The sequence below is a fragment of the Hemitrygon akajei genome, chromosome 14 (assembly GCF_048418815.1).
Source record: "Hemitrygon akajei chromosome 14, sHemAka1.3, whole genome shotgun sequence".
Lineage (NCBI taxonomy): Eukaryota > Metazoa > Chordata > Chondrichthyes > Myliobatiformes > Dasyatidae > Hemitrygon > Hemitrygon akajei.
Window position 1 is genome coordinate 91,016,061 of NC_133137.1, and position 20,657 is coordinate 91,036,717.

General features: G+C 40.7%; 1 protein-coding gene across 5 annotated transcripts in view; it reads left to right on the plus strand.

Moving 5' to 3' along the window:
* The window catches only part of LOC140738775 (voltage-dependent calcium channel subunit alpha-2/delta-1-like), a 715,977-nt gene that overhangs the window by 684,748 nt on the left and 10,572 nt on the right, over positions 1–20,657 (plus strand). For 3 of the 5 annotated variants that reach the window (XM_073066574.1, XM_073066576.1, XM_073066577.1), the window contains 6 exons: positions 1,671–1,723; positions 4,643–4,698; positions 6,983–7,112; positions 9,529–9,641; positions 14,079–14,161; positions 15,978–16,063. In XM_073066574.1, the coding sequence (XP_072922675.1) occupies positions 1,671–1,723; positions 4,643–4,698; positions 6,983–7,112; positions 9,529–9,641; positions 14,079–14,161; positions 15,978–16,063 (521 nt within the window). The remainder of the gene's footprint in view (positions 1–1,670; positions 1,724–4,642; positions 4,699–6,982; positions 7,113–9,528; positions 9,642–14,078; positions 14,162–15,977; positions 16,064–20,657) is intronic. The other 2 variants (XM_073066575.1, XM_073066578.1) reach the window with 1 other exon arrangement.

Here is a 20,657-nt window from a genome sequence, read left to right on the forward strand (position 1 = left end):
AGTAGCTAGCGAGGAAAGCTATCAAAGCTTGCAGTGGGACCTGGATCAATTGGAAACAGGGCTGAAAAATGGCTGATGGAATTTAATGCGGATAAGTGTGAGGTGCTACAGTTTGGGAGGACCAATCCGGGTAGGACTTGCACAGCAAGCAATAAAACACCGAGGAGTGCAGTAGGACAGAGGAATCTAGGAAGTCAGCTCCATAATTCTGAGAAAGTGGTGCCACAGGTAGATAGGGTCATAAAGAAAACTTCTGGCATAAAATATCGAGTACAACAGTTGGGATGTTATGTTGAAGTTGTAAAAGATGTTGGTGATGTCTAATTTGAAGGACTGTGTGTAGTTCTTGTCACTTACCTAAAGGAAAGATATCAATAAGATCGAAAGAGTACAGAGACAATTTACAAGGATATTAACAGGACTTGAGGAACAGGGTAAATTTGAACAGGTTAGGACATTATTCCCTAGAGTGTAGAAGAATGAGTGGAGAATTGTTAGAGGTACAGTATACAAAATTATGAGGGGTACAGATGGGGTAAATACTAGCGGGCTTTTCCACTGTGGTGAGCCTAGCTAGAGTTGATGGGTTAAGGGTGAAAGGTGAAATGTTTAATGGGAACATGAGGGAGAACTTCTTCACTGAAGGTGTGGAACGAGCTGCAAGTGGAAGTGGTGGATGTAGGTTTGATTTCAACATTTAAGAGAAATTTGGATGGGTACATGGATGAGATGTGTATGGAGAGCTTTTGTCTGGGTGCAGGTCGCTGGGTTTAGGCAGATTAGTAGTTCAGCACAGACTAGATGGGCTGAAGAGCCTATTTCTCTGCTGCAGAGTTCTGTGGCTCTGGGTATCAGCTGACGTGCTATGTGTTTTCAGCATCTTGTTTCAATTCTCGATTTGCACGTTCCAGATGTTAGTGTGTGGCTTCAAAGCAACATTAAGCCAGTTGGCTTTGTGAAACCCTGAAGAACTGAATCTGTGAGGATCAGGGAGATGGCCTACAGGATTTGCACTTATCATAAACAAAGGTTTTTGTCACTTCACCCCAAGGACATGGCTGCACACATGTTCCTGGCCCCAAGAGTTTTTCCATCTGCCTTGTCACTTTTCTGTGATGATTGGACAGCGTGGGGCTGCATTTGTAACACCTCAGAAAGAGCAGAGCATACTAAGCTGCTGGTTTCTTTCCTCAGTCTAGGTCCCACCCTTCAGGTGGAGATATGACAAATGAATCAGTTGGGCAAACAGAATGTCAGTCTAGCTGGGGAGTTATATATTATTTTCATTACAATGCTGATATGACATTATTATATCTTAAGAGAAATAAGCTTATTATTTATGCATGCTTGAATATAGTATATTGGAATATGGATCAACTTAATAGATTTAAGCAGACTTGTTCATCACAGTTAATGTTGGCTGAATTGAATACACTGATAACATCAAACAACATAGTCTTGTAGACAGAGGGAGCATTGGCATCCTGATAACCCATTGTCAGAGAGTTAGAGGGTGATTCCAACCACTCTTCAATGTCAACCTTTTCCATTTTATACATCGGAATATCACATTTGTCAATGCTCTTGTAATAACTAGAAACAATTCATATCATGGCTGGTTCTATATCAATGTCCTGAATTAATAATACTGTTTCTGAAATCACTTTTAGCCCAGCATAGTCGATATTTTGAATATAGGTTGGTGGGCGTCCAGTGCAGCGTGGTAAGTATTTCTCATATTTCTTCCATGTCAGATTTGCTTTGTTTAAGCTAAGTTAATAAATTAGTGAGTTTTGTAGGCAGCAGGAAGCAGGCCACCCATTCATCTTAAATCATTCTGCAAATATTTTGGATATCATGTTTGTGGGTGACTGCGGAATATATTCTGATAGGCGTTTAGGGAAACAATGTAGGAAAGCATCTGTTTTTAATTTTATATGTAGGATATCTAATTTTATGGTGCCTCCATTGCCCCCATTTGTTTGGATGAGGAGCACCTGTGGGTCTCATTACTTAAACAATATTAAATACAGCAGTGCAGTACTCTTCCAATGCAGGTCGCAGTGATTTATCTGACGGGCTCAGGGCCCATTTGGATTTGTCATTCTGCTACCACTCTGGCGTTTATTTTGCTGGATTAGCTTATTTAAGTTTGGTGCCACTAAGAACAGAAGAAATAGGGGCAGGAGTTGGCCACCTGACCCATCGAGCCTGCCCCAGTATTCAATAAGATCATGGCTGATCTGGCCATGGACTCATCTCCATCTACCTGCCTTTTCCCATAACCCTTAATTCCCCTACTATGCAAAAATCTATCCAACCTTAAGACAAGGTTAAATATATTTACTGAGGTAGCCTCCACTTCTTCACTGGGCAGAGAATTCCACAGATTCACCACTCTCTGGGAAAAGCAGTTCCTCCTCATCTCCATCCTAAATCTACTCCCCCGAATCTTGAGGCCATGTCCCCTAGTTCTAGTCTCACCTACCAGTGGAAACAATTTTCCTGCCTCTATTAAATACTTTTGGGAGGCCTGCTGTCAACATTGCTTCTTCACTAAATGATCCCTTATCTTTAGATTGGTTTATTGACCATTACAGAATGTCTCTCTGGTGCTTCCCACTCCCTTCCCCTCTCCCTTTCCCTTTTCCCAACTATGATTCCCCCCTCCTCACCCCCTTCTCACTCTCAGTTCACAATAAAAGCCCATATCAGAATTAGGTTTATCGTCACTCATATATGTCATGAAACATGTTTTTTTGTGGCAGCAGTACAGTGCAATACATAAAATTACAACAGTATTGTGCAAATGTCTTAGGCACCTTAGCTATAAATAAATAAACAAGTATGTGTGTATATACATATATGTATGTATATATATATATGTATGTGTGTGTGTGTATATATGTACCTATCTGGTACATTTGAAGGGTGCAGATCAGGGACCAGACAAAAGATTGTTTATGTGAGAAATAGTGGTGCTTCTTTGCACGCAGCAGGGAAAGGGATGCAGTAGTTTTGTAGCTTTGGGGCATAAAATGCCTAGATTAACAATAGAATCAGCAGGAATGATAAACACAAGAGATTCTGCGTGCGCTGGAAATCCAGAACACACAGGAAGCTCTGGTGAAACTCAGCAAGTCAGGCAACACAACCGAGGCGAATAAACAGTTGGATTTTGAGCAAAGATTCTTCATCAGGACTGGAAAGGAGGGAGAAAACAGACAGAATACGTTGGTTGGGGGGGAGCTGAATGAGTACAAGCTAGCAAGTGTATGTAAGACTAGGTGAGGGGGTATGTGGGTGATGCACCATCAATAACTCTCAGAGACGGAAGGCGAACGATAGGCTTTTATTAGCAGCAAAACAGAGCACAGCATCTCGGAGACTGAGGAGGGGGGGAGCAGTGCCTCCAACCACCTTTATACAGGGGTCTGTGGGAGGAGCCACAGGAGCAGTCAGCAGAGGGGCGTATCCAGATAGGTATACATAGCTTACCTTAGTGGGCAGGTGCGTGTGATAAAGTAAGAAGCTGGGAGGTGATTGGTGGAGAGGTAAAGGGCTAAAAGAGAAGGAATCTGATAGCAGAGGCCCGTAGACCATGCAAGAAAGTGATGGAGGAAAGAACAAATGGCACCGGAGGGTGACGGGCTATTGAGAAGATGAGGGGTGAGAGGGGAACCAGAACCGCAACGGAAAAAGAGGGAAGTGGGAGGGAGTAAGAAATTACCTGAGGTTGGAGTAATCACCTGAAGTTAGAGAAATGAATGTTCATGCCATCAGACTGGATAATATACAGGTGGACTATGAAGTCTTGCTCCTCCAACCTGAGCGTGGCCTCTTGGTGGCAGTAGAAGAGGTCATGGAACAACATGTTGGAATGGGAACGGACAGTCAAGTTGAAGTGGGTGGCCATCGGGAAATCCCAGAGCGAAGGTACTTGACAAAGCAGTGCAGTCTAGCTGTAACCCTCTGGAGAATGTATCGTCTTTCTTTAGTCCAGTACCCTTTCCTCAATTTAAACAACTCTGTAGCCCATAGCAGCTTAAACCTTTGCCTCTGGCTAGGTGACCAGAGATCAGTCAGGAAAGGATAAATTTTATCTAATTGACTGTGAATGCGGATTTGATAGAGCCTAACAATCTGATTTGATGAATGACAATGTCAACAGGAAAAGGCTTATTATAAGCAGGCTCCACAATTTTTCAGAACTTTCTGAGAAATATTAACAACAATATTGCAGTAATTGAAATGATCTAATTAAGTGGCAAACGGAGTGGGGATATGAATAAATCATTTCACAATAGAAAATCAATTATATCTAATTGGTGAAAAAATTTGGTTAAATTAACCATTTTTTTAGTGTAGATTATTTAATATATTTCCAGGAATTGCTAAATAATTCATGATTTACCAAGTTCTAACATTATCTTTCAACAGACATGGCTAGCTTCAACTTTAAGTTAACATTTTTAACTGCCTGGCTGGGAATCAAACACAGCAGATAACGACACTTCCTTAATATCCTTGATCTATGTGGAATGAGTTATGGCGATAATTGCCCAGGTTATGAATGAGAAAAATACACTCTACCACTCCTGAGAGCACTGTCTCATTCTTTTACTTTTCTGTTGCTGTCCAGGTCGCTACTGCAACAGTTATTCCTCAGCTTCACCTTTCCACGTTTTCTGGAAGCAGGTACGTGAGCATTTGTTTGGGATTGACTATTAATGACAAATCCTAGGAGGAGGAGTGGGTTTTCGGCCATTCACACTACGCCTTGATTTTCCGCTTTGACTGCGCGTTTTGTTAAGATGACAGGGTGGTTGCCAATTCCAGTTTGGATGTATTCCTGGGACTTGCTTTATCACTGGGCTTCCTGTAACCATCTGGCCCCCACGTTTCCTTCAACGGTTGCTTAACATGCCCAACTTTATCGACGTCTGTCCTCTGTTACTGCCTGATGAATGTACAGACATATTGCTGCATAACTGGAGAATTTGTGACTGAAGTTCATTCCACATAAATATATTTATAAGTAATAAGCAAATATGTTTAAAATATATTTGCATGGAAACCACAGTCAGAGGGGTGGGGGACTGCAAGGAATCAGGATAATGTGATTGAAAGCAACAGTTCTACTGTGTTATAAGATGGTCAGTAGATCTTGTGCCATCATAGAGCATTTGACCATAACTTGCTTATAGAATCAATTTATTCAGGAAATTAACCTGGTATTGATACGTAGGCTAGCAGTCCTTTTATATATTTTAAAAAATTTTGCATTGGCAAGACCCTATGAATACCAAGGTATTTCTCAGGCCTGGAATTGTCAAAGCAGGGCTAATAAGAGATATGCTGTTTGATGTAGTTAATAACATGGTGGAAATTTTCAAGAGTAAAGATGAAGTGGCTGCACCAGACATCAAGAGATTCCTAACCCTATCTATTTATTTATTGGTGTGACACTGGAGAATCAGCAGATTAAGATTTGCAACAAGTTCAGCAGCTTGAAGTGTGCTGCTATTCACTGCTTTTTAATTGTTTCCATGCAACCAGTCACCCAGACTTTGCCTTATTGCTTTACCTAAAAAAAAACTGGGAAATTCATCTCCAACACCCAGCTGAGATCAAACATATTTCAGGAGGCAGTGGAAAAGGCCTGACAGAACCCTGAATAGTCATCTTACCCTATCTGGTGGATGTAGTTGTTCCTCTCTTTTCCCATCCTCCCTCTTTTCAAATTACTTCCCATGTAATGTAGACCAGTGTTATAGTAAATTCTATTTTCTTCATCTAATCCTCCCTAACCTGGCTCCCTCTGGATTTCATCCATTTAAGCTAAGCATCTTTTTCTAAAGCCTTCAACCTTGTTTCCTCAGTCTGTGTTTTACTGAGGTATGAAGGCTGCAGCTTCTCTGGTAGCCAATGGTTCTTAAACTCACTAGCAGTATAGTAAGACTCCATTGAGCCCTGTTGAGGACATTCTGCCTTTACATTTAAGGCACTAACTGTTACGTTTTGTAACTTCAGAACATTGAACTAATTCAAATGGAGACATAGGAGTCTGAAATGTGAGTCTCACTAGGCGTTTACTTTAAGCGAGGGACAAACTTACCATTTGGTAACATGATGACGTATGCAGTTCATGTATTTATTTATACATATAACCCGTAATGAATAATTGAAATGAACAAGAATGCTTAATGAAGATATATATTTAAAAAATTGCTCAAATATTATTGAAATATTAAATACACAACACTAATCCCTGAATATATGCCCAGTGGCCATTTTATTAGGTTCCTCCTGTATCTAAACAAAGTTGCAACTGAGCCTATGTTCATGGCTTTCAGCTGCTGTGGTGCAGCCACTTCAAGGTTCAACATGTTGTGTGTTCAAAGATGCTTTTAAGCACACCGCTGTTATAAAGCTTGATTATTTGAGTTACTGTCACCTTCCTGTCAATTTGAACCAGTCTGGCCATTTTCCCCTGACATCCCTTATTAACAAGGCATTTCCACTCACAGAAATGCCACTCTTGGGGTTTTTTTTGTTTCTCACACCATTCTTTATAAGCTCTAGAGGCTGTTGTGCGTGAAAATCCCAGGAGATCAGCAGTTTCTGAGATACTCAAACCAACCCATCTGGCACCAGCAATCATTCTACGGTCAAAGTCACTTAGATCACATTTCTTCCCCATTCTGATATTTGGGCTGAACAATAACCGAACCTCCTGACCTTGCTTACATGCTTTTATGCATTGAGTTTCTGCTGCATGATTGGCTGATTAGATATTTGCATTAATGAACAGATGTAACTAGTAAAGTGGCCACTGAATATATTTGAAATGCAATATTTTCAGTATTTATGGTAGGGATTTATTTTATATACTTACCTGTATTATACTAACTGCACTCTATTCTTGATACAAAGAACATTGCAGCTTGACAGTCACTTACCCTTTGTTGTTGGTCTGCAGTTGATGCCGACATTGAAGACTTCTCTGAACCTTTATCAAAATCAAGCTGTATCACTGAACAGACTCAGTATTACTTTTATGACAATGAATCCTCCTTCAGTGGGCTTGTGGATTGTGGCAACTGCTCAAGGTAGGACGCCAGCAAGAGATGGCACTGTTGGACTCTGTCTGTATGATGGCTTAGCATCAGCCATCTTGGTCTACCCAGTATTTCATAATACTGAAATATTTCCAATGCTTCCAACTGGCTGACATTTGAAAAAAAAATACCCTCAAAAAATTCCCTTTTTTTGTGGAGTTTGACAGCTGCTTTTTACTCATTCACAGCCTGCCAGCCAAGAATTACTTTCTGGTTTGTGAGTTCTTGGGAAGCTAGCAAGCCAGTGTGGAACTGGAGATCCTTTCACAGGGAGGGCAGGAAGGGATCGATGGGGAGTGGGCATCTCTCGATCTTGGCACTGGAAAAAGTACCAATGCTCTCTCTTTAAAAACCCTCCAATTCGTTGGAAGGATAAGGGGACCAATATCAACATCATCTCCCAGGTCAACATCCCCTATATTGATGCCCTGGATACCCTCCGTTATTGAAGTCACAGGATAACACAGCACAGAAACAGGCCCTTTGGCTCAAATAGTCCATGTTGACCATGGCAATCTCCCTACTAGGCACAGTTGCCCACAATTGGCCCATAACCCTCCAAGTCTCTCCCCTTCAAGTACCTATCCAAATATCTCATAAATGCAAACTTCGACCACATCCTCAGGCGGCTCATTCCAGGTACTCAGTACCCTCAGAAGAGACCTCTCGGGTCTCTTTTAAATCTCTCCCCTCTAATCCTCTATCTGTGCTCCCTAGTTCTGGATTCCTCAACCCTAGGGAAAAGAGTATGACCATCCACTTTATCCACACTCCTTGTGGTTTTTTATCGACTTCTACGTGGTTCCCCCTCATCCTGCACTCCAGGGAATAATGTTCCAACGTGACCAATGTCTCCCTATAACTCAGGCCCTCTAGTCAGTTATGTTGGCCAGGCCACGTTGTTTGCCTGACGCTGAGCTCCAGAAATAGACATTCTGATCCAGACTATGTGATGGGAGGAAGTTCCTTACAAAGTGGGCAGAGGCCATTCGATAGAACAAGTCCATTCCAGAACAAAATTCAACATTCAAAGTGAATTTATTACCATAATACATATATATCACTGTATTACAACCCTGAGATTCATTTTCTTGCAGGCAAGCACAGTAAATCCAAGAAGCATAATAGAATCATTTAAAAACCATGCCTGACTGGATCAACAAATAACCAACGTGCAAAAGACAACACACTTTGCAAATACAAAAGAGAAAAAAATAATCAATATCGGGAACATGAGATGAAGAGTCCTTGAAAGTGAGGCCATAGGTTGTGGGAACAGTCCATTGAAGTGAAGTTTAGTGAAGTTAAGTTCTCTGGTTCAAGAACCTGATGCTTGAGGGGTAATAACCATTCCTGAACCTGGTGGTGAGGGTCCTGAGGCCCTGTACCTTCTTCCTGATGGCAGCAGTGAGAAGCGAGCATGACCTGGGTGGTGAAGGTTCTTGTTGATAGATGCTGCTTTCATGTGACAGCGCGTAAAGTAGATGTGTTCAATGGGGGGGGTTTAACCAAAATGGTCTCAGCCATATCCACTACTTTTTGTAGGATTTTCCATTCAAGAAAATCGGTGTTTCCGTACCAGGCTGTGACGCAACCGGTCAATATACTGTACACTACACATCTATAGAAATTGATCAGATTTTGAGATGTCATGATGAGCCTTCACGGATTTCTAAGCAAGCAGAAGCAGTGCTGTGCTTTCTGTGTAATGGCACTTGCGTGCTGGGCCCAGGATAGATCCCCTGAAATGATAACACCGAGGAACATTCACAACAATCCAATTTTCTTATAACCCTGTAAGCTCTTGTCCCATCTATTCCCAGTACAAACCCCCGCACCCTATACCAATTCACCTGTAGTAGGGGTAATTCGGAGGAGCAATTAACTTGCCAATCAACACATCCTCGTGCTCGCAGTTTGGGAGCACAGGGAACACCTGAGGTCAGGATCAAGCCCAGGCTATCATGTCATGTGCTACTGGGAAAAAGAGAAAAGGATGTGCATGAAATTTTCTTGAAGAAATGCAACATCCCTAAAGATTCCTGAAAATATTTGGCCGATAGCTGCTCAAAGTGGAGAGGGAATATTCTGGAAAGATAATCCTACAGCAATGAATGAATGGTGGCAACAAATTTTCATCTTGTCAATTCTCCAATTTTTTATTGCCTTTATTTGCTTTACTGCTCTCTATAATCCATTTTGAGGCAATTAACAACATATTTGATGTTAATATAAGAATATTCTAAAAGGCTATGATAATAGATTATCCTTTGTTCAGAAATCACACGGAATTGATACACATCTTTCCCCTTTGATTATCATTCATTATCAATGTATTTTTATTCAAAAATAATTCCAGTTCTTGCTTCTACTAACAATAAATCGATTTTTCTGTTTACCTTTTTAGGCTTTACCATGCGGAGAAACTCTCCAATACAAACCTTGTGTTCATACTGGTGGAGAGCAAGCATACATGTCAGTCCTGTGACTCAAAGCCTCTAATGCAAGCAGAGCAAAAGTGTATCCTCCATTCTAACTGACTTGGATGTCAATGTAAATGTACCTTAAGATTGTAGGTGATACAAAAATCAGCAATTCAGTAGTGTAAGATGGGATGGAATCGCTCATCATCAGGAGCTTTAATGCCTCTGATCCTCTCGTGTTGGCGCGTGGCCTAGTGGATAAGGCATCGGTCTAGTGATCTGAAGGTCACTGGTTCGAGCCTCAGCTGAGGTAGCGTGTTGTGTCCTTGAGCAAGACACTTAACAACACATTGCTCTGCGAAGACACCGGTGCCAAGCTGTTTGGGTCCTAGTGCCCTTCCCTTGGACAACATCGGTGGTGTGGAGAGGGGAAGGCTTGCAGCTTGGGCAACTGCCGGTCTTCCATACAACCCTGCCCAGGCCTACACCCTGGAAACCTTCCAAGGCGCAAGTCTGTGGTCTCACGAGACTAACGGATGCCTAACAAGATCCTCTGAGGAATTTGGTATCAGGTTGATTGAAATGTACAGTTACTAGTAAAAACTACAAGTGGGTCTAATCTGAAATTGTGCTGGCCTTCGATCACCTTGTGGTTCCATACACAGACAAAGAAAGGAAACCTCTAATTTATGACGTTAGTTGAGTAGCTTTCAGTGCTTCTCCAACAAGTACCAAATTCCTGTTGTGATTCAGGTTAATTTATTTCTCACGTGTACATCGAGAAATACAGTGAAATGCATCGTTTGTATTAACATCTGACACAGCCTAAAGGTATGCTGGGAGCAGCCCACAAGTGTCACAGCACATCCCAGCACCAACATAACATGCCTACAACATTCATCAGAACAACAGCATTCTCACTCTTCTTTATGGAAACCTGTAAAGATTTTAAATGCTTTTTTCCCCCATTCAACTTCTGTTGTGATGTGAGCAAACTCACTGGAGAGAGACTGAAGCTGTGTCATAGAAACTTAGAAAATCTACAGCACTTTCCAGGCCCTTCGGCCCACAAAGTTGGCCAAACGTGTCCCTACTTTAAAAATTACTGGACTTCCCCATAGCCCCCTATTTTTCTAAGCTCCATGTACCTATCTAAAAGTCTCTTAGAAGACCCTATTGTATCCGCCTCCGGCTGGCAGCCCATTCCACACACTCACCACTCTCTGAGTAAAAAAACATACCCCTGACATCTCCTCTGTACCTACTCCCCAGCACCTAAAACCTGTGTCCTCTTGTGGCAACCATTTCAGCCCTGAGAAAAAGCCTCTGACTATCCACACGATCAATGCCTCTCATCATCTTATACACCTCTATCAGGTCACCTCTCATCCTCCATCGCTCCAAGGAGAAAAGACCGAGTTCACTTAACCTGTTTTCATAAGGCATGCTCTCCAATCCAGGCAACATCCTTGTAAATCTCCTCTGCACCCTTTCTATGGCTTCCAAATCCTTTCTATAGTGAGGTGACCAGAACTGAGCACAGTACTCCAAGTGGGGTCTGACCAGGGTCCTATATAGCTGCAACATTACCTCTCAGCTCCTAAATTCAATTCCACGATTGATGAAGGCCAATACACCGTCTGCCTTCCTAACCACAGCGTCAACCTGCGCAGTTGCTTTGAGTGTCAAGGATATAGAAGTATTTTCAACAAAAATAAGCAGGATTCATATTGAGACACTCTTGGAAGCAGAGGCCTGCTCGACCCAATATTACATGACATTTTATATGCTAAAGATCAAAGGTACCGGCAGGACAATTCTATAGCTACAATGTATCAACAGTGCTGCTTTAGATTTACATACAGTTTTCACACACCTCCTCCTTCACACCAATACTCCATAAACCCAAAGTGATTGTTAATCAGAATTGTCTGGTTTGCAATCAACACTAGAGAAAAAAAATATTGTTCAGGGCTGCATTTCAAATTTAACCTACAACTCACGTTCAGGTCTGAAGATTGGTTCCTGGTGAAATTAATATACGCTATATACCCAAACTCCAGAATATGCCCTAACAACCTATACTTGCTCGAAACTTATGTCAGGTAATAGACTTTCCCTGGCATTTATTTCAACAACTGAGCTCCGTTTTCTGTAGCTAATTTTCAGGCTAAATGATCTTTTAAAATATATTTTGGATTGTTTGTCTCTGGTCTTGAAAATATCCTTTGGGTATTTAAAGGTGACTGTATCTACAAACCTTTTATGTGTTTCAGCTTCAAGTACTATAAAGTATGGATACCTCTTATTTGCACCTCCACCGTACAATGCCACAATGTTTCTATCTGTTGAGCTACAAGGGGTGATTGATAAATTCGTGGCCTAAGGTCAATTTTAGAAAACCTAGCACATTTATTTTTCAACATAGTCCCCTCCTACATGTACACACTTAGTCCAGCGGTCGTGGAGCTTACAGATCCCTTCTTTGTAGAAGTGGTCCAAAGCATGGGATGATTGATAAGTTCATAGCTTAAGGTAGAAGGAGATGAGTTATTAACTTCAAACTTTCTGCATAATCACTCAAAGAGTTGAGCTGTACGTGCACGTAACGAGAGCGTCTTGGACCTCCAGGTGGTCCACAGCAGGGGTGATTGATAAGTTTGTGGCCTAAGGTAGCTGATTTATACAGCTCTCACTATATGCACGTAGAGCTCAACTCTGAGTGATTATGCACAAAATTTGAAATTAATATCTCTTTCTACCTTAGGTCACAAACTTATCAATCACCCCATGCTGTGGACCACTTCTGCAGGTCCAAGATGCCGACTTCTACAAAGAAGGGATCCGTATGCTCCACGACCGCTGGACTAAGTGCGTAAATGTAGGAAAAATAAATGTGCTAGGTTTTCTAAAATTGACTCCTACCTTAGGCCATGAACTTTTCAATCACCCTTCGTATAGTTACCATTTGATAGTCCAACATACTTCATCTGAGTATGTGGCCACGAACTCATTGTGAAATGACACGGCAGGAGACAACTCAACCCATTGTGCCCATATCAGGGCAATAATATCAATCTTCTTCCCATGCATCTCCCAGCCCACTTATTTGCCTATATCTCTGGAAATATTTGTCGTTTACCAACATGGTGGGTTGGTTAATGATAGCCGATTATCCTACCAGGTCCTCTTAGGGATGTGTGAGAACTCAGCACACCTTTCAGAAACCCATGTGGTCTCTGTGAGAACCTGCAAACTCCACAAAGCCAACAGTGGAAGTCAGGACTGACCCCAGGTCACTGGAACTGGGGGGATCGCGGTCTTTATTTGCTGTGTTGGCACAGCTTGTTGTAATTTCTGAGTGGTTGTCAGCATTGAGGCTTTTAATTACGGAGCGGCAGCATAGACAGAGAACACAAAGGACATGTTGTTCGATCCTTAGAAGAAAATTTTAGTATTGTGTACGATTACATCAACCCCGGCACTGTAAGTTAGGTCACGGCTTCAGTCTGTGTCCATGCCTTCACCTCAGTACCTGCATATTTTGTATTATTGAGAATGCTCCAATGCAGCATTTGAAAAGATCTTTTGGAGGTTGTTACCACATAGGCGCTCCACCAGAATGTCAATTCCATTGCCTCTGAAATCTGAATTCCAAGTGTTCAGTTAATATCATATAAAATCACATATAGGAGGTTATTTTTGTGCAGATTTTAAAAATTTGATAATTGGCTGTATTTTCTGGTTGTTCAGCAACCACAGATCACTCGTAAGTCTGCAGTTAGGCTTTGTGGTTGCCTATATATTATGTCAGTATCTTGGGAATGCCATTTCTTGTCCAGTTTGCTAGAATATCTCAAATATTTACTGATTATCACAACATTGTTTCTGGCCCAATTGGCTTATAATTTAAAATTTTATGTGGAATCTCTCTTTGCTTGTAGAGTTGTTGCCAAGTCCTGCATTTATTAGCCATGTCTCATTGCCCTTGAGAAGGTGGTGGTCAGCCACTAAGTCCTTCTGTTGAAAGTTTTCACTCAGGCTTGCTATGTAAAGAATTTACCCGGTAGGTAAAATCTAATGGTGAAATTCTGGGTAACATTTAAGATGTGCTTCATTTGGCAGCATGAATACTTATCCTGCAAAAATGAACTCCTCCCAGGTTACTTGGATGTTCGTTCTACTGTTCATCTCTGTGTAAGATCCTTAACTGCCCGGTTGCTGAAGTTTCTAGAAATTTTGTTTTGTACTTAGTTTATTTGTTTTCCCTGTAAAACTCTTGCTGAGCTAAGAGAAGTTCAGCAAAACATCGCATTTGCATTGAAAAGTTGTGAAATTTTGCGGGAATACAGGCAATCTTGCCCTCTTCACCAGTTTGCCTTTTGAGGATTCAGTCCCTCACTAAACCGAATAAAAATGTCCACACAATTCACAGCCGACAAAATGAATTCAAGTGGGAATAATAAAGTAAGCAACAACAAAATGTATTTTGGCATCTCTTATGCAGTGTCTCCTCCTTAATTGCACTTTGCAGCTGACGGACCAGACCCTTGCCTGTTAGCTCAGAATCCCAGACATAGGAAAGGTCCCGACGTATGCTTTGATTCTGATGAGCATGTAAGTATGCAAGGTTTGGATTCACAGAGACGAGAGTGCGGTGAATGAGTATCAGGAAGTATTGCTATTGGCTACTTGTAGAAGTAGCATGTGGCAAGGATATGTCCAGACAGCAACCTTGCACAAATGTGACATTGCTCTGGACCATAGTTTCTTTACTTTGATAACATAATCATAACTCTTTTGGAATGTTAACATAAAATTAACTGCAGCTTTCGATATCCTTTCTTCAAATACTTTACTTTCAGGCAAAAAAAATCTGGTGAATTCTGACTGGACTTTAGTCTCTGGTGCATGGAGCTTAAATTTTCCTGTATGGATTGTCTCTATAATATCATAAAACTCTCCAGCAGAAGAATGCCTATCAAATGACAAATGGTTCTATCTCTGCTCTGAATTCAATTTAGGAAGGTCAGTAATTGAAGTCAGTAATCTGAAGGCTCTGAAAGTATCAGTAGGATCTCACATTGTAGAACATTTTAAGCAAAAGAAATCTGCCCTCTTTTAAAAAAATTATATATATTGAATCCATGTCCAGAAAGCATTTATGACAATGATAAATATTCTGAGTATGAAGGACTATATTTCCAACTTTCCCTTTAATTCCTTTTGTGATTATTGTTACTCTGGGCACCTCATGGTGTTACAGAAGATTCTGCAGATGCTGGAGATCTCAAGCAGCACGCGCAAAGTGCTGGAGGAACTCAGCAGACCAGACAGCATCTGTTGAGGGAAATGAGTAGTTGTCTTTTTTGAGTCAAGTACTGATGAGGGGGTCTCAGCCTGAAATGTGGACTGTTTATCTCCCTCCATAGCTGCAGCCTAACCTGAGTTCCTTCAACTCTCTGTGTTTGTTTCACCTCTTTGTGTGAGCTACATCTTTAGCAGACAGCATCCTCAACAATCAAGGTTCCAATACTCTCTTAAACAAGGAACAACAAAAATTTGAGCTGTCTCTCTGTTGCCTTCCTGAGACAATGCCAAAAATGAGGTCCAACCTGCTCACATATGTATTTTGAAATGATTTCTGCTTTGTTGTGAATTTTCTAACTCTACAATACCTGTATAGTGGTTTTTACGCATACAATTTAGGAATTGTATAGAACGTAGCACATAGAACAGTACAGCATAGGAACAGGGCTTTCGGTTCACGATGTTGTGCCCGCGCAATTAAATTGATAGTCGAATAGCCACCTAAATTAATGTCTTCTGCTGTCATATCCTTCCATTCCCATCACGTTCAGTACCTATCTAAACATTCTTAAAAGTCCCTAACAGCTGCATCTTCTTTCTTTGAGTTGAAAGTAGCAATGATCGTTTATATGCTAAGTGAAAATGTAATTGTTTAGATCCTAAATGAGGTACAGCTACCTCAGGATGAAGTTCACAAATCCAATTAAACAAAGTGCCACTGAGTTACCTTTCATCATAAATGTTTGGGGATTTAGTCACCAAAACAAATCCACATTATGCATAAGCTCAGGTTCAATTAGCTGAAGGTCCAAATATTCCTCATCTCTTTTGACGACAAAGGTAGCTTAAGTGCTTCCCAATAAACCCAGTGCCTGAAAGTACAGTAACACTTGCTCGCAAGCTTGATGTCTTTGCTGATGACGTGTGATTGTGTGTGTTTTTAATTTGTCAATAGTGGGGTATTTTCTGTTTTGTGATTTACACTGTGACTTTCTGCTCTAGGTGGATGCTCACATTAACTCTGCCGGCAGCCAGCAAAAAAAATGCATGAACTCATCTTGTTATGTCTTTTTTTTTTGTGTTCCCTTTTTTTCCTTCTTGCTACTTTGCCCGTTGTTAATAGGATGAGCCTATATGCACAACGAGTCGTGCCTCTGCCGTGGTGTCAGCTCCTCTCTTCATTTTACTGCAAGTTTTGATGTGTGGAGGGTCAGTTACTTTCACTGGATTTTGTTCTTTAGTTTCCTTCTTAGGTGTGATATTAACATGAAACTAACTCCCTACGAGTAATTGTGGTCCAGAGCGAACGTACTCTCATGTGATACTTTGCAAAGCAAGTTTTTACAACTAAGTTTCCTTTCTGAACTAGAATGAATTTTCATTGAGTTAACAATTTTGAGTTCCTCTTAAAACAAGTAACTGCTTGTAGGTTATTCCTGTATTCTTCATTGATATATTTGAATTTATTTTCATAGGCTTCATACTTTGTTCTAGTAGATAAAAATATAGCAAATATTAGTTATGTACAAATAAATCACAAACTATTGACATAAAATTAAAAGCATAGATGATGCAGGTTTGTGATGGAAATTAGATTATGGTCAGTATGAGGTTTTCAAAAGAGTAGGTAACTGCATTTTTTAAAATTTTATGAGCATTTATACAATGTAGCCATTAAACGCCATTGTAAGCAATACCCTTCCCTTCTAAATCTCATCACTCTCCCCTTTTCCAGGGTGAGGATGGGGGAGAAGTGGATCTATTATGGATAGGATAGAGAGAATGCCGGTGATAGGTCAAGACCAGCATGGCTGTGGGTTTTATGGAATCTGTCAGAGGGCTGATAAATTCAGTCAAAGAAATATAAATTTGTTGCAAATAGGCTGTCTTTGGGGCATGCCCAGCTCATCAGGGTGTACTAAAGGAGAAGTAAACCCTGAGCCAGTATCACGGATGGATGCCTCGCAGCAGAAGTGAGTGTTAGAATAGTTGTTTTAACCATTCTGGAATGAGGCTCTCACTGCTGGCATTTCCAGGAAGTATAAATCATCCAGTCTACTCTGTTTGCAGCTAAACTGAATAACTAAGTTGAGGATTAGAATCTTGATGCATGCGCAGACAGGAAACTCAGACTATTTATACTGTGTGTTTTGGGCAGAGGGCAGCAATCAAGAGTCCATAAAGTGGAACTTGAGGCCCTCTGATAGAAAGCTTAGGACAAAAGAATCACAGTTTAATAGCAGATCTAAATGATTAAGAACTTACCAAACAGTAGTATTGATTTGACTTCCTTGAATTACATTTTACTTTTTAAACTGTTTGACTTTTGTGATAACAATTTCTTTACGTTCTGATACCTATAATGTTAAAGTGCTAGATTCTGCTGAGATAAAATGGAATGAATGATTTCCTTTTAAGGTTAGGCAGCACTTTATCACATTTTATTTCAATATAAATGCGTTCCTTTCTCTTGTTAAGAGTGTGAAATAGATTCAGTGTTACAAATGAAGACAGTTATTTAATTTGTCTTGGCATCCAAACTTGCGTCAAATTATTTTCTAAATAATTGCGGAGATTTTTTTATTACTCTTTCTGCAATGGTTGACTATTGTTGAGGTGATGACAGTTCTAAATTGATTTTTAATTGAAAATCTTCTTTGCTTCTCTCTGATCAGAGCTTGAAACCGTGTCCAAACAAAGGTCAGACCAGCACATACTACTGGATCACAGTTTTCCCTAGCCTGTGATTTCATAGTTTGTACCTCAGCCATTCAGCGATTCAGGAACAGCTTCTTCCCCTCTGCCATCAGATTCCTAAATGGACATTGAACCCTTGGACACTACCTCACTTTTTAAAAATATATATTATTTGTTTTTTTGCATGATTTTTAATCAAAATATGTATACAGTAATTGAGTTGGCGCATGGCCAAGTGATTAAGGCGTTCGTCTAGTGATCTGAAGGTCACTAGTTCGAGCCTTGGCTGAGTCTGCATGTGTGTCCTTGAGCAAGGCACTTAACCACACATTGCTCTGCGACGACACCAGTGCCAAGCTGTATGGGTCCTAATGCCCTATCCTTGGACAATATCGATGGCGTGGAGAGGGGAAACCTGCAGCTTGGGCAATTGCCGGTCTTCCATTAAAAAAACCCTGCCCAGGCTTGCACCCTGGAAACCTTCCAAAGGCACAAATCCATGGTCTATCGAGACTAACGGAGACCTACCTACCTACTGTAATCTATTTATTTATTAATATTGTTATTTTACTTTGTGTTTTTTTTCTTCTACATTATGTATTGCATTTAACTGCTGCTGTTAAGTTAACAAATCTCACAACACATGCCGGTGATAATAAACCTGATTCTGATTCTGATTAATGCTTTGTATCAGTGGGATGTGCTTAATATCCAGTCTCAGAATCAGGTTTAATATCATTGACATACGTCATGAAATTTGTTCTTTTTGTGCCAGCAGTACTGTGCAAGGCATATAAATGCTATAAATTACAATAAGAAATATTTATTTAAATATTTCAATTAATGAACAAAGAGGACAAAAATAGTGAGGTAGTATTCATAGGTTGATTAATTTTCTGTTCAGAAATCTGGTGGCAGAGGGGAAGAAGCTGTGCCTAAAATGTTGAGTTTGTGTCTGTAGGCACCTGCACCTTTTTTGATAGTATAATGAGCAACCCTTAAAGTTGGATCCGCTTAATGTAGCTTCCTTACCAGTTTTGAAGCTGAAATGAATTCCATTGAATTTGCTGCCTACTTCTACCCTCCTATTCCGTCCTGCAGAAATCAATGGATAGGGGCAGCTGGAAGGGTATAGAATTGGTAGCTGAATTAACTGAAGCTATCATTGCGGCAGTTGTTTAACAATAGTAACCGTAAACCCAATACTTTTCACTTCCCGTCCTCAAGAACACAAAATGATAAGCCAGGTAATGGCGATTGGACAAGGAGAGCCCTCCAGGCCTCTGCTCCCAGCATGCACAGCGGCATCATGTTATCAGTGAAGATCACACTGATGATCACACTGATCACACAGGATTAGTGTTCAAGCACTAATTCCACTGCCTGGATCACTCTGGAGCCATGCTGCCCGCAGTCATCTGAAGGGATTTCAACATCTGTTGTGTCTGCCGGGTCCTAGTGTCCACAATAAAGAAGATGAAAGTGTTGTGCTGCAAGAAGACCTGCTGAGAAATGCATCATCCGCTGCAGCCTAGAACCTCCCTGGGATGAAAAATACAGAGTCATTGTCACCTTGGAGACCAAGTTGAATTATCCTCCGAACAGTTTAATCTGCACCGAAGTCGGTCCTGCGCTTCCCATGTGGTATAAAGCCTTGTCTGTGAGGTAACGTTGTAATCACTGCAGGCGCTGCTCGTCTTCCTGCTACCTTCAACCTTTCTGGCCAGGTTACAGTGCGAGGCGTAAAATGTGTGACGTAGGGAGGGACTCTCCTGATTGTCTCCCACAATGATCAGGCCCACAGAAATTATTGGGTCTGAAATAACTATCCCACTCCCATTTCCTACCAACCCAACACTATAAACTAATTCAGACTTCTCCACATCTCAGGCATTCTTTAAATGTGCACTGCCATCTTTACTAGAATCACCTTGCGTTCAACTTATCATCACAGTCTTGCACCACTGTGCAATCATGGGAACCCGATTTATATAATAACCTGTGGCTGTCTGATTAGAGCTCAGCCTAAACAGGCAGCACCCTCTCCACCAACATTAAAAATGGAGGAATTGTATTGGCATCATTTTAATAACACTCTTTGCCTCTTTGCCAGCTGTGGCTCACATGGTCAGCTTGGCACAGGAGAACAAATCAAAAGATTAATCTTTTCTGCACACTTCCCAGTTTAATTTTCTCAGAACATTACTTCTGCTATTTCAGGGCGACGAGGTGTTGTCCAGGATAGGAAGTATGAAGCTCATGCCTCACTGGAGTAGTTTGTGTAATTAAAAAGGAAATTGCTCTTCCTCAGGGGAATGTAAAATAAACAGTAAAATATGGGAGACATTGTAGTTTGTCTATTCTGTGTAAATGGTAATCTCCCTTTCAAAGTCTCATTATAAAACTTAATTGAACAGAAATTGCCCTTTTTAAAATAAGGTCAAAGTTTGCTACTGGTAAGTTCATTTTTGGTTTGAGAGTCTAAATGTTTAGTTAATGCATAGGCTATTTCTTAAGTGTGGATACCAGTTTGATGGGGAATGGCACATTGGCCTGCACAATTGCTTGCAGGACAAAATGATTTTTCAGACAGTGCATAGGATGCCAGGGGAATTGAAAGTTTGTCACATGTCAGGAGAACAGGAATTTTTAAGTCCCTTATCTACACAAGTGTGCATTTTCCTTGTGGTGGTCAGATGGAATGAAAGGAATATGTGGTCAAAAGGCAAAATCTGAGTATTTTCAGTGAATTCATCATATGTTTCAAATAAAGTTAATACTGCAGATTAATGGGGGAAATGGTCACCTTTCATTGATACTACTAAAGATTCTGGCTGTTGGCGACAATAATTTCACATTTGGCCAGTGCTGACAGCCAAAGCTGGATACTGCCTTCAAGAGATGGAGTTGTGTATCCTTCTAATTAAAGAAACATACACGTCATAATTCCTACAATGCTGAATGTCAGAGTAATACTCACAGATGTTTTAAAATGCTCCAAAATCGAAGCAAAATGAAATGTGTGTAAATGCTGCCTCAGCTTAAGAGATCAATAAGACAAGTGCTGCTACAAATTGAAATGTGACTAATTTTATATTTTTCTCCC